A 12,863-nucleotide genomic window follows, 5' to 3' on the forward strand; every position below is an offset into this window, starting at 1 on the left:
AAACGAATAGCAAAGTTGCATTTTATCCACGTGTGAGGCAAAGTAATCAAATGCAAATTTTGAGTTGTTTTCTTATGTTTGCTGGTAGAATTGACTTTTAAATGATGATCTTGGATGATAAATATTTAATAACATTCATTTGGATTTGATTTGGTTTGATTTTGTTTGATATTTTACATTTAATATTTGCTTCGGGTTGGTGTGGTGAAAAATTTTGTGTTTCACTCGGGGGCAAATTTTGTTTAACCCTCGTGCTTTGAAACCCTCGCAACGCTCAAGATTCCATTTTTCGAACCACTCGCTATGCTCGTGGTTCAATTTTGGAATCTTTCGCTTGCTCGGGTATCAATATTAGCACGAGCGGTTAAACAACAACTTTGCCCCCTTGTAAAACAAATAACTATTATACATAGGAAACATCCATAACCCAAGAACAAATAATTGTATTATAATATTTATAAGTACATGAAATAGGTATTTTGCCCTTCACGTTAGGTACGCCTTAGTATTTTCATTACTTTGCCTATGACAACAGTGTTTCATTCTGCCTTTTTACTTTATTTAAATATACACGGTGTAACATGAGGAAACCGAATAATTTTAACAGCGTATTCCTGATCATATTTAGAGACAAAAATGCCCTATAAACTTTTTTCAAATTCACCTAGTTTCAGAGATAATATTAATTAAAAAAAAAGACAAGTTATTATTGTTACATAGTGTAAAAGGCCTTTTTGATGGTGATGTTGCTCCTATGGGACTTGGTCTAAATATCCTTATTGATAGATGTCAAAAAGTGATAAGTACTTAACACTTTGCAAAAAGTAGATTTTACGAAAAATAATGTAAAAATCAATTTTAAGTGACAAGTTTACTAATATCGTTTATATTTTATGTACAAATACAGTCAAAAATTGAAAAAACTAAACAAAATAAAAAATTTTTTGCGTAATTGACCTAAACTTATATTACATTTTTTCCTCATGTTGCACCGTAGCAAAATAACTAAGTACATTTAGGCCGCCTGGATAACTTTATGAGAATGATGTGACTAATAATAAATAAGAGTAGTGTTGATACAGAAATAGATGCGATGACCGAATCGTCACTTTAATAGTGTTGTAAGCTATTTTAGGGTTTGATCGTTTGTGTCAATGTCAACGTGCGGCGTCTACCGTCTCATTTCCAAATCTCAAGCCATTTCCACATACATAATAGGTACATATATATTATCATAATTTATAAATGCGAAAAAAAAAGGCCTGTGCACACCGGGTGCGTGTGCGTAGACGTGCACGAGCACGTGCGCGTTGTAATAAATAGATTCTTATGAGAGACGACACACCGCTTGCGTGACGTGTGCGTACGCGGCTTCAACATTTTAGCGCACGGGCACGTGCACGTCACGCACATGCAGCCGGTGTGGCCTGGCCTTAACTCGGACTATCATTATAATTAGAGGGTATAGCCAGTGCAGTGCAACTGGCTCCTAGGCCTAGTCTCTGGTCGACGCCGTAAGATACCATGTTCTAAAGTGCGGCGTGAATAGAGAATAAGACTGGTATATGTATGGTATGTATGGTAATGTATGGTATGGTAGCTAGGTTCACCTACGCATTAAGCATCTTAAAGATTAATACGAACATTGAAACCGCTAAAACCGCATATTTTGCATATGCGTACGCATGGCTACGATATGGTATTATCCTGTGGGGAGAAAGCACCGATGTGCATCAACTGTTCGTTATGCAGAAAAAATGCATTCGCATCTTATCCAACACGCGCGTACCAAACAGCTGTCGCTCATATTTCAAAGAACTGAAAATACTAACACTACCCTCCATATATATAATGGAGGCGGCACTATTTGTAAAAAGTCACCTTCAGTTGTTTGAGATAAAAAAACTGTCAAGACCAAATCGCAAACCAGTCGGTCCTCAATTATTATTGCCACCCTCCAAATTAGCTATGGTAAGAAACGGCCCTTACTGTCGATGTGTGCGTAAGTATAATGAATAAAGTGCTTAGTTTCCTGAATCTTGAAATTAGCGATAAATTATTTAAGAAACAGTTAAAGGAAATGTTATTAGAAAAATGTTATTATTCAATGGAAGAGTTTTTTAATGATGAAAATTTGATTATGTAAAATTATAGTTTATAAATTTTATTTTAATTTTTATATTTTATTGTTAAATTTTATTTTTTATAATGACTATGATTTATGATTATTAATGATTATGTGAATATCTTTTATGTATGAATTAGTGTTACTTTATTATTATTTATTTCTTTGACATTTAATATTTCTTGAAATTAAAATTAGGTATAAGTTAAAATCCTATATTGTACACCCTAGCAGGGTATCATGTACCTACTTGCCAAATGTAAGACCAAATGTACAATGAACATGATTACAATGGAATAAATGATATGATATGATATGATATGATATGATATGATATGATATGATATGATATGATATTTTTGTTAATCTATACCCATTCCGTTTCAGCATACTGGGGCCGAGACGGCGCGGGCGGCGCTGCGCAGGCCCAGGCGCAGGCGCAGGCCGCGCTGTTCGGCTTCGGCGGGCGGTACCCCACGCCGCAGAGCTCGCTCGGCGGACATAGCCAGGCGTCCTTCCATCCTGCCGCCAGTAAGTAGACCTTATTACCAAGACATAAGGTTGCTGTTAGCAGCTGCTCGGCTTCGTCGGGTGCTACACCACCCCGCAGAGCTCGCTCGGCGGTCACAGCCAGGCGTCCTTCCATCCTGCGGCCAGTAAGTAGACCTTATTACCAAGACATAAGGTTGCTGTTAACAGCTGCTCGGCTTCGTCGGGCCCTACACCACCCCGCAGAGCTCGCTCGGCGGACATAGCCAGGCGTCCTTCCATCCTGCGGCCAGTAAGTAGACCTTATTACCAAGACATAAGGTTGCTGTTAGCAGCTGCTCGGCTTCGTCGGGCGCTACACCACCCCGCAGAGCTCGCTCGGCGGTCACAGCCAGGCGTCCTTCCATTCTCTGGCCAGTGAGTATAAGATGCTCCGTCATCGCCTTGTGAGTCGAACTAAGATACAAACTGCTGCCACGGGATGAGGGAAATTCGTAAGGTGCTGGAAGAGTCTGACGTTTCTGTTGGCTAAATGTGTGATATTTGTAATTATTATGCTTAAGACCAGTTGTAACCACATTAAAGAACTTACTTTTTACGGAGACCTATAAATAAAAACACACACATCTCTACATCTCTGTATTTTGTGTGATTTTTATTACATCTCTGTTTAGCCCTATGGTTGACTGATCTTTAGGCATTAAGTCCGCCATTTGTACATTTTATTTGTATTTTGTGCAGTAAAGTTTAAATAAATAAATAAAAACAATCTTCATTTTTCAGGTGCAGCATGGTGGTCCATGGCGTCTCACCTAGCGGCTCAAGACTATCTGGCTAGAATACAGGCCTCCGGTCTGGGGTTCGGCGGGCCGCTTGGAGACCCTTACTCAGCCCTATCTGCGTTATCAGCCAAGCCTGGCAAGGGCAAGCCGCAGCAGAGGAATGAGAGGTACTACAACCATCATTTCAGGTTCCATGGTGGTCCATGGTAGCCCAAAACCTGGCTAGAATACAGGCCTCCGGTCTGGGGTTCGGCGGGCCGCTTGGAGACCCTTACTCAGCCCTATCTGCGTTATCAGCCAAGCCTGGCAAGGGCAAGCCGCAGCAGAGGAATGAGAGGTACTACCACCATCATTTCAGGTTCCATGGTGGTCCATGGTAGCCCAAAACCTGGCTAGAATACAGGCCTCCGGTCTGGGGTTCGGCGGGCCGCTTGGAGACCCTTACTCAGCCCTATCTGCGTTATCAGCCAAGCCTGGCAAGGGCAAGCCGCAGCAGAGGAATGAGAGGTACTACCACCATCATTTCAGGTTCCATGGTGGTCCATGGTAGCCCAAAACCTGGCTAGAATACAGGCCTCCGGTCTGGGGTTCGGCGGGCCGCTTGGAGACCCTTACTCAGCCCTATCTGCGTTATCAGCCAAGCCTGGCAAGGGCAAGCCGCAGCAGAGGAATGAGAGGTACTACCACCATCATTTCAGGTTCCATGGTGGTCCATGGTAGCCCAAAACCTGGCTAGAATACAGGCCTCCGGTCTGGGGTTCGGCGGGCCGCTTGGAGATCCTTACTCAGCCCTATCTGCGTTATCAGCCAAGCCTGGCAAGGGCAAGCCGCAGCAGAGGAGTGAGAGGTACTACCACCATCATTTCAGGTTCCATGGTGGTCCATGGTAGCCCAAAACCTGGCTAGAAGACAGGCCTCTGGTCTGGGGTTCGGCGGGCCGCTTGGAGACCCTTACTCAGCCCTATCTGCGTTATCAGCCAAGCCTGGCAAGGGCAAGCCGCAGCAGAGGAATGAAAGGTATTGCCACCATTATTTCCGGTTCCAAGGTGGTCCATGGCAGGCTGGCAGCCCAAGACTATGCGACTTTCAACAGGAGTGGAATATTAATACTTCCAATACTTCCATGTTGTCCATCAAGTTAAAAAAAATCTTGTCAAACCGTGTTGCTGTTGTCAAGTTTGGAGGGCTTACTTAAGAACTTTCTGACTGGACCAAGTTGAAAACGCATTTAAACGGGCATCGTATTAAACGTGATCATATGAGTTCTACTGTAGTTAGCTTCAAAGGGTCAACTACCTCTGCAGGTTACTATACATTGTGGATTTAGTGGGTAGGGCCAAATTCTTCTCGAGGACCGGCGAGTCCCACACACACCGTGCGTAAACGCATTTCCACTCCGTCAAAATAAAAATACTCCGTCAAAATATCTGAAATACGAGTAAATATATTTCGTTTTTTTTTTAAAATAAAGGTTACTATACATTAATTATGGTACGTTGCGTTAATTATGGTATGGTACGTATGGTAAAGCGTGCTTTCTTAACCCAATGTGTGATTACTTAGGGCAGACAATAAATTATGTCGACGAGTACCCGTATCTGGGCCAATTAGTCTCCTTCAGCCATAGACAGGATAAAGAAGTCGAAAGACGGATCCAAAACGCGTGGAGGAGCTATTGGTCTATGAAGGAGCTGATGAAGGGTGACCTTCCTCTGACCGTAAAGCGGAAACTCGTCGACATGTCATGGTATAATAATATACTCCGCCTGGTACTCTCTTCCCGTCTTTTCGTGGTCACGTGACTGACACAAGCCTACGTCATCATGCGACAGAGCTATATAATAATATGCGATAGCGCTATATGTAGCGGCCATGTTATTGTGACGTAGGCTTGTGTCACTCTGGGAAGAGAAGACCATGTTTTATTAGATTATGCGACATGTGCATTCTGCCTGTCCTAACCTAACCTACCGTGATCAAACGTAATTACTTAACCCTATTTTTTTTCTGCAGGTCTGGACGGAGTAGTACATCATCGAGTGCATCGACGAAGGAGAAGAGTCCATCCACCAGCAACTCGCAGCCGAGTATGAGTGAGTGGGGCACGTATCACTCTTACCGCTATAGCTTTAGGGCTGGAATTCGCTTGTTCAAAGTTTAGGTCAAGATTAGTATGTCAGTCCATCCACGAGTGCGGCTCGTGTCGCTCTTACTGCCATAGCTTTATAGTTGTCATTCGCCTGTAGGTACAGTAGAATAGGTAGGGTGTAGTATGAACGCTCTTACTGCCGTAGCTTTAGAGTTGTAATTCGGTTGTTCGTGGTATAGGTCGCAGGTGGTACATTACAGAGTCCGTACACGAGAAAGGTACATATATTGCTCTTAGTGCTATAGCTTTAGGGTTGTAATTCGCCTGTACTTAGTGTAGGTTGCGAGCCTGCTCGTGCCGAGTATGAGTGAGTGGGGCACGTGCCCCACTGAGTGAGTGATGCGTATCACTCTTATTTCTATGGCTTTAGAATTGGAATTCCCTTGTACTTGCGACATTGGTTATATATAGCCTTATAGGTTTAATTTTGTGCGATTTGTTTTGGCTAAGGTTCGCACTTCGAATTACATCGCTCTTAGTGCTGTAGTTTTAGGGTTGGAAATCGCTTTTACTGTAGTATAAGTCGGAACGGGAGTATTATCAGAGGGACACGTATAGAGTTAGACCAAGAAAATTTTGCAGCCTTTGATAGCCCAGACAGTGCAAGTGTTATTTTAAACGTCAAACTTCTATTAAATTATGACGTATAAATAACACTTGCACTGCGTGGGCTATCAAAATCACTGCAGACTTTTCTTGATCTAACTATAGCTCTTGCTGCGTTAGTTTTAGAGTTGTAATTTGCTTGTTCGTAATGTAGGTTCGGAGTTGTATGTAAGCGGCATACGTATAACTCTTATTGCTATAGCTTTAGAGTTGTATTTGGCTTGAGCTTTAGCAGGTTGTGGGTTTTATAGTGCACTATAATGTTTTCGTGCCATTTTATGGGGGCAGTTGTATATCAATCAAAATATAATTAATGCTTAATTACTTCATTCAGTAATCATAGGGCTTGTGCACAAATCACGCGAGGTTCGATGGGGGGTTATGAAAAACAATACACGTGAGGTTATGTGGGAGAGCGGGGTTACCAAAAACCTCACCAAGGGGTAGGGGGGTTCAAAAAGTAGCCGAAAACACCTCGCGTGATTTGTGCACAACTCCTTTATTTAACCTAAATAACCATACGTCAACATGTTGTTGTCCTAAAGGCGGGATTCCACCAGTGTGCGGCAATGTGTGGCACAAGCATATTCAGTACAAAATTGCTTTTGCCGCATATTGGCCCAATCTCGCCTTAGGGCACCCCAAAGGTGCAGAGAGCCTTCAGAAGCTCGCGCCACGCCTTCCTAGAATTAGACCAAGCAAAGCTGGCAGCGAGTTTGATAGCCCAGACTGTGCAATAACACTTGCACAGTCTGGGCTATCAACAATTCAAAATCGCTGCCAACTTGGCTTGGTCTAACTTTTCCTCGATATGACACGTTTCTGGCCTGGCTGACTTCAACATGTAGATGTCAAATATCCTAATAATATATATTTTTAATTTCAGGAACATCATACGGCTTTCCAAAGACGTCCTCCCCCTCGACGATGCACTCGCATTCCCAAGCGATGTCCAGCTTGGCTTCCCTAAACAGCTTGGCGTCCGCCCCGCACCAAGCTAAGCCAAGCAAGCATCAGCAAAGCCAGCCCCGTAAGTAGTATATTATAGGAGCATCATACAGCTTCCCAAAGACTTCCTCCCCCTCGACGATGCACTCGCATTTCCAAGCGATGTCCAGCTTGGCTTCCCTAAACAGCTTGGCGTCCGCCCCGCACCAAGCCAAGCCAAGCAAGCATCAGCAAAGCCAGCATCAGCAAAGCCAGCCCCGTAAGTAGTATATTATAGGAGCATCATACAGCTTCCCAAAGACTTCCTCCCCCTCGACGATGCACTCGCATTCCCAAGCGATGTCCAGCTTGGCTTCCCTAAACAGCTTGGCGTCCGTCCCGCACCAAGCCAAGCCAAGCAAGCATCAGCAAAGCCAGCCCCGTAAGTAGTATATTATAGGAGCATCATACGGCTTCCCAAAGACTTCCTCCCCCTCGACGATGCATTCGCATTCCCAAGCGGTGTCCAGTTTGGCTTCCCTAAACAGCTTGGCGTCCGCCCCGCACCAAGCCAAGCCAAGCCAAGCAAGCATCAGCAAAGCCAGCCTCGTAAGTAGTTTATTCCAGGAGCTTGATCTAACCAAAGACGTGCTTCCCATGGACGATGCATTCGCATTCCCAAGCGATGTCCAGCTTGGCTTCCCTAAACAGCTAGGCTTCCGCCCCGCATCAAGCCAAGCCGAGCAAGCATCAGCAAAGCCAGCCCCGTAAGTAGATTATTCCAGGAGCATGATCTAACCAAAGACAGTCCCATGGATGATGCATTTGCATTCCGAACGATGTCCAGCTTGGCTTCCCTAAACAGCTTGGCGTCCGCCCCGCACCAAGCTAAGCCGAGCGAGCATCAGCAAAGCCAGCCCCGTAAGTAGACTATTCCAGGAGCATGATCTAACCAAAGACAGTCCCATGGATGATGCATTTGCATTCCAAGCGATGTCCAGCTTGGCTTCCCTAAACAGCTTGGCGTCCGCCCCGCACCAAGCTAAGCCGAGCAAGCATCAGCACAGCCAGCCCCGTAAGTAGATTATTCCAGGAGCATGATCTAACCAAAGACAGTCCCATGGATGATGCATTTGCATTCCAAGCGATGTCCAGCTTGGCTTCCCTAAACAGCTTGGCGTCCGCCCCGCACCAAGCTAAGCCGAGCAAGCATCAGCACAGCCAGCCCCGTAAGTTAATCGTTTTGACAGTACAAAAAAAAGAAACTTGTTTGACTAAGGAATCTACCCTATTGTGGCTGCATCCCCGACACAGATTACCCCTTTATTTTTTAATATTTTAATATCTCCAGTGTTCACAATGATATGTTTTTTCCTCCAGGCAAGTCGTCGTCGTCGTCGTCGACGACGTCGTCGAAGGGCAAGGAGCGCGAGCTGGCGCTGCTGCGCGGCGACCTCATGCTGGCGCAGGCCGCCGCGCACGGCGCCTACCACGCCGCCGTCGCCGCCGCCGCCAAGGGCAAGGTGACGTCACACACTAAATCCCTTAAGGCCTGGGCACACCGGCTGCGTGTGCGTGACGTGCGCGTGCGGCGTTGTAGTATATAGATCCTTATGAGAGACGGCACACCGCTTGCGTGACGTGTGCGTGTGCGGCTCTAACATTTTAGCGCACGCACACGCAAGCCTTTGTTCGCGCAAGCGGTTTGGCTCGGCCTTTATTCGTTAAACTTTACGGGCCTGATTTAGTTAATAGTTATTTGTTTTACAAGGGGGCAAAGTTGTTGTTTAACCGCTCGTGCTAATATTGATACCCGAGCAAGCGAAAGATTTCAAAATTGAAAAATGGAATCTTGAGCGTTGCGTGGGTTTCAAAGCACGAGGGTTAAACAAAATTTGCCCCCGAGTAAAACACAAAAATTTTCACCGCACCAACCCAAAGATATTAAATGTAAAATATCAAACAAATTCAAACCAAATCACATCCAAATGAATGTTATTAAATATGTATCATCTAAAATCATCATTTAAAAGTCAATTCTACCAGCAAACATAAGAAAACAACTCAAAATTTGCATTTGATTACTTTGCCTCACATGTGAATAGAATGCAACTTTGCTATCAGTTTTTGAAGTGCAAAGTAAGCCTTTCCGAGCTGGTGTGGTGAAAATAACTATTTTCATTTCTCCATAACGTTATAAAATTCTGTAAACGAGTAACGACGTGTAATAATTTGGTTACAGAACATGTCCCAACTGTACCCGTTCGGTATGCCGGGCTCCGACAAGGACCGGCACGGGGCCATCGACTCCCTTACCGGCCTGCCCCACACTATACTTAGGTAAGCGAAAACATACAGAAAATGGTGTTAAGAGACCACTATTCATTTTGAGAGAGACCTATCCAACGACACCCCATTCTATTGGAACAAGGGAAAGAAAAAAAAACTTTTTGTGTGGGAGGTACCCCAAAAATTTTTTTTGTATTTATTTTACCGTTCTGTCGCAATGCATGATTAATGTATCCATGCCAAATTGCAGCTTTCTAGCACCGATCACGGAGCAAAGCCTCGGACAGACAGACATGGCGAAACTATAAGGGTTTCTAGGTGACTACGAAACCCTAAAAAATACATAGAGTACTCACTCCATACAATAGTTATAGTACCAAAACGGCTTATTTTCGTAGTTGACATCTAGCATCGAGTAGTGGAATTATCAGTACTGCTACTTGACAGTTCCGACGACCGAAAAGTCTAATGCTCAACAATTTTTATCTAATATAATAACCGGATTAACCGGAACTCTATTGTCAACTCCTGCTTTTTAAATTCGTTGTCAATTGTTGTACAATACAATTTTCGTGAGTCTAGAGAATTCTAGTATCAAGTAGCGGTACTGATAATTCCGCTACTCGATGCTAAATGTTACTGCGACTGCAAAAATAGGTAATACATACTCGTTTTGGTCATATTTAGTGATTTTAATAAAAATAAAATTGATTATAAGTTTGACTCCATGTTAATGTTATTTTTTATCTCTGTCAGTGCTGCACTGGAGGGGGGGTAAGTTGTTCTGAAATTTTCCCCGTGGGTTTTGTGAAACATTATGTAGATTTTATATTGTTGTTTGAACGCCAAACGGCGCATCCATTTGCCGTGCCACTGACGCCACGGGGGTAAAATTTAGTTTTGTGAATAAATAACGCCAACCTAATGGCTCCTCTACACGATGGGCCAACGCCGGCCACTCCAAGAGAAGCTTTTATGCCTTAGAGGGAGCAAGTGATATTGCTATCTCATTATACCGCATGGCAGCGTCCCTTGGAGTGGCCGGCGTTGACCCATCGTGTAGAGGAGCCATATAAGTGGGATGTTTTTCAGTAGGTTTTCATCAAAAAACGATCGACGTCAAATGTGGTCTTTGGCGTCGTTGTCACGATTTTGCGTTGACGTCAATTGCCGTCTGTGGCGTTCAAAAGGTTAATAAAAACCTGAGAGTTTACAAGAAATCATGTAAAATATTTATAACCTAATTATCGTAATTATAAGATTGAGATGTAGGTACAGTCAATTGCAAAAATATGGGTGCACATAACTTGGTCACAAAATATGTCCCATAGTTCTTAATTCGCTGACGTAAAGAGTCATGGGACATATTTTTGAGTAAGATGTGTGAACGCATATTTTAACATTTGAATGTACCATACTTTTTGAAAAATAGTTTAAAAAAATATTTACTAAAAGATATTTAGGCCCCCTATAGGTTTATATTTAATATTTTGAGTCCACAAATTGTGACCATTTCTTTTGACCCAGTTACTAAAGTTATCAACTTAGGAATTTTACATCTTAAATAATTACAAAGAAAGTAACTATTAGTCAAACCCGTTCTTTATCGCTTCCGGTGCAAAAGTGCCCATAATGCTCACGGCATTAACCCGCTGGATGGCTATGGTCAGCCTCTGCTCCAGAAACGATTCAGAGCGGAGTTCCTCTCCCTTTTGCCTAAATTTTAAGATGTAAAATTCCCATGTTTGTAAAATTTAAATGTGAAGTTCTACGAGAAAAGGACCTTATGACGGTTGGCGCTTACGCTATTATTAACGCTGCTCCAATATTATTGCGGCGCTATGCGCCAGCGCCATAAGCGCCATATATAAGCGCCAGCCGCCAGGTACCTTTTGCCGTGCAACGTCACATATTATCACGTCTACTAACTATACTCTGTTTTTTTTTATTTCTAGTGATCCGTCATCGGTGCTAGGCGGGGTAAGACTTCCGCCCGATACAGAAATTATCAAATACACCTCCTCGCTAACAGGGCCTAAGGTAAACCCCATGTTACAAACAAGCACATGTACCGATAGTTACTAGAGCGCAGACTTTTTCACTCACCGCTAGGAGCTTATGATTTTACAGTTTGTTAAGAGCCCATCAATGTGCACACTAGCGCCACTGCTAAATAATCATGATTATTTAAATTTAACGACAGGTATTTAAAAAAGGGGGTCGCTATGTACTAGTTTGATATATTCAAAAGGTACTTAAGGGGTCATCCATTAATTACGTCACACGAATTTCTAGGTTTTTTGACCCCTCCCCCCTCCTTGTCACACTTGGACACATTTGGCAAACCCCTCCCCCCTAGTGTGACGTCACATTTTTTCTACGAAATCGCCAAATCGAATTAAGTAAGTACCTAAGTATGTATTATTAATATTTTATCAAAATATTTTTGACGATATAAATATTAGTAATTTTATAACCCAAAACTGCTTAGGAAAGAAAATTAAACGAATAAAAACGATTATCGTTTTAAAAACTTGTTATTTAAATGTACAGCGAATAAAATAATTTAAATAAATTTTCGGTTATTGATGAAGTTAAAGTGACGTCACAAAGTTTGTGTCTCCCCCCCCCCCCATGTCACAATATGTCACATTTTCTTGACCCCCTCCCTCCCCCTAAACGTGTGATGTAATTAATAGATGACCCCTAAATACAAAATACAGTACGTAGCGGCCCCCTTTTTTAAATACCTGTCTTTAAATTTAAATAATCACGATTATTTAGCAGTGGCGCTAGTGTGCACATTGATGGGCTCTTAAAGTTTTGATATTGTTACGATTTTTGACACGAATCCGAGTGCAAGTACTCGTATCATAACAATATCAAAACGTTAAGAGATTTTAAAATCAGAATACTGCTCTAAGGCGGTTGTCACACTGGCGCCGGGTGCTAGTGTGATAACGGCCTAGGATTTGCTGTTCGGATACATTTTGTATGGATCTGAGAGTTCGATACAAATTTTATCCGGATTGCGAAGCCTCTCACACAGTTAGTTGTTGTCAGAATAGATAAAGAAATAGTCTCACCTTTAGTTAGTACAATGTAGTTGAAAACAATCTTATAGCCCGCCTGATAGTAACCGATCGTATACCTACACTAATTTTTTGAAGTACCTACCTACCATAAATCCATTGTACCACAAAAATCAACTACTAACTTATACCAAAGACATATGTAACTTCGTATAAAGTCTAAGGAAAAAACGTGCCTCGGAAATCAAGAAAACGTCATTCTCGGATAGATGGCGCACACACCTTGGCCTGTGTTCGGCTAGATGGCGTGACGACACCGTTTCATATTTAACAATTTTAACACATAGATATCAGTGAATGAACATGGGTCAAAATTATATAAAAAATAATAAAATCATTTATCCATATGTATTAATTTTTCAGATAATTTTATACGTGTTTATTTTGAGTTTTAGTCGTGTGTC

General features: G+C 42.8%; 1 protein-coding gene across 1 annotated transcript in view; it reads left to right on the forward strand.

Annotated features, from left to right (window-relative positions):
- Positions 1-12,863, forward strand: part of LOC134676799 (uncharacterized) — a 344,277-nt gene that overhangs the window by 53,338 nt on the left and 278,076 nt on the right. Inside the window, exons 4-10 of the mRNA XM_063535181.1 lie at positions 2,513-2,656; positions 3,398-3,563; positions 5,410-5,498; positions 7,038-7,181; positions 8,459-8,601; positions 9,321-9,418; positions 11,323-11,407. Coding sequence (XP_063391251.1) covers positions 2,513-2,656; positions 3,398-3,563; positions 5,410-5,498; positions 7,038-7,181; positions 8,459-8,601; positions 9,321-9,418; positions 11,323-11,407 — 869 coding nt within the window. The remainder of the gene's footprint in view (positions 1-2,512; positions 2,657-3,397; positions 3,564-5,409; positions 5,499-7,037; positions 7,182-8,458; positions 8,602-9,320; positions 9,419-11,322; positions 11,408-12,863) is intronic.

The sequence above is a fragment of the Cydia fagiglandana genome, chromosome 25 (assembly GCF_963556715.1).
Source record: "Cydia fagiglandana chromosome 25, ilCydFagi1.1, whole genome shotgun sequence".
In the NCBI taxonomy this organism is placed as follows: Eukaryota; Metazoa; Arthropoda; class Insecta; order Lepidoptera; family Tortricidae; genus Cydia; species Cydia fagiglandana.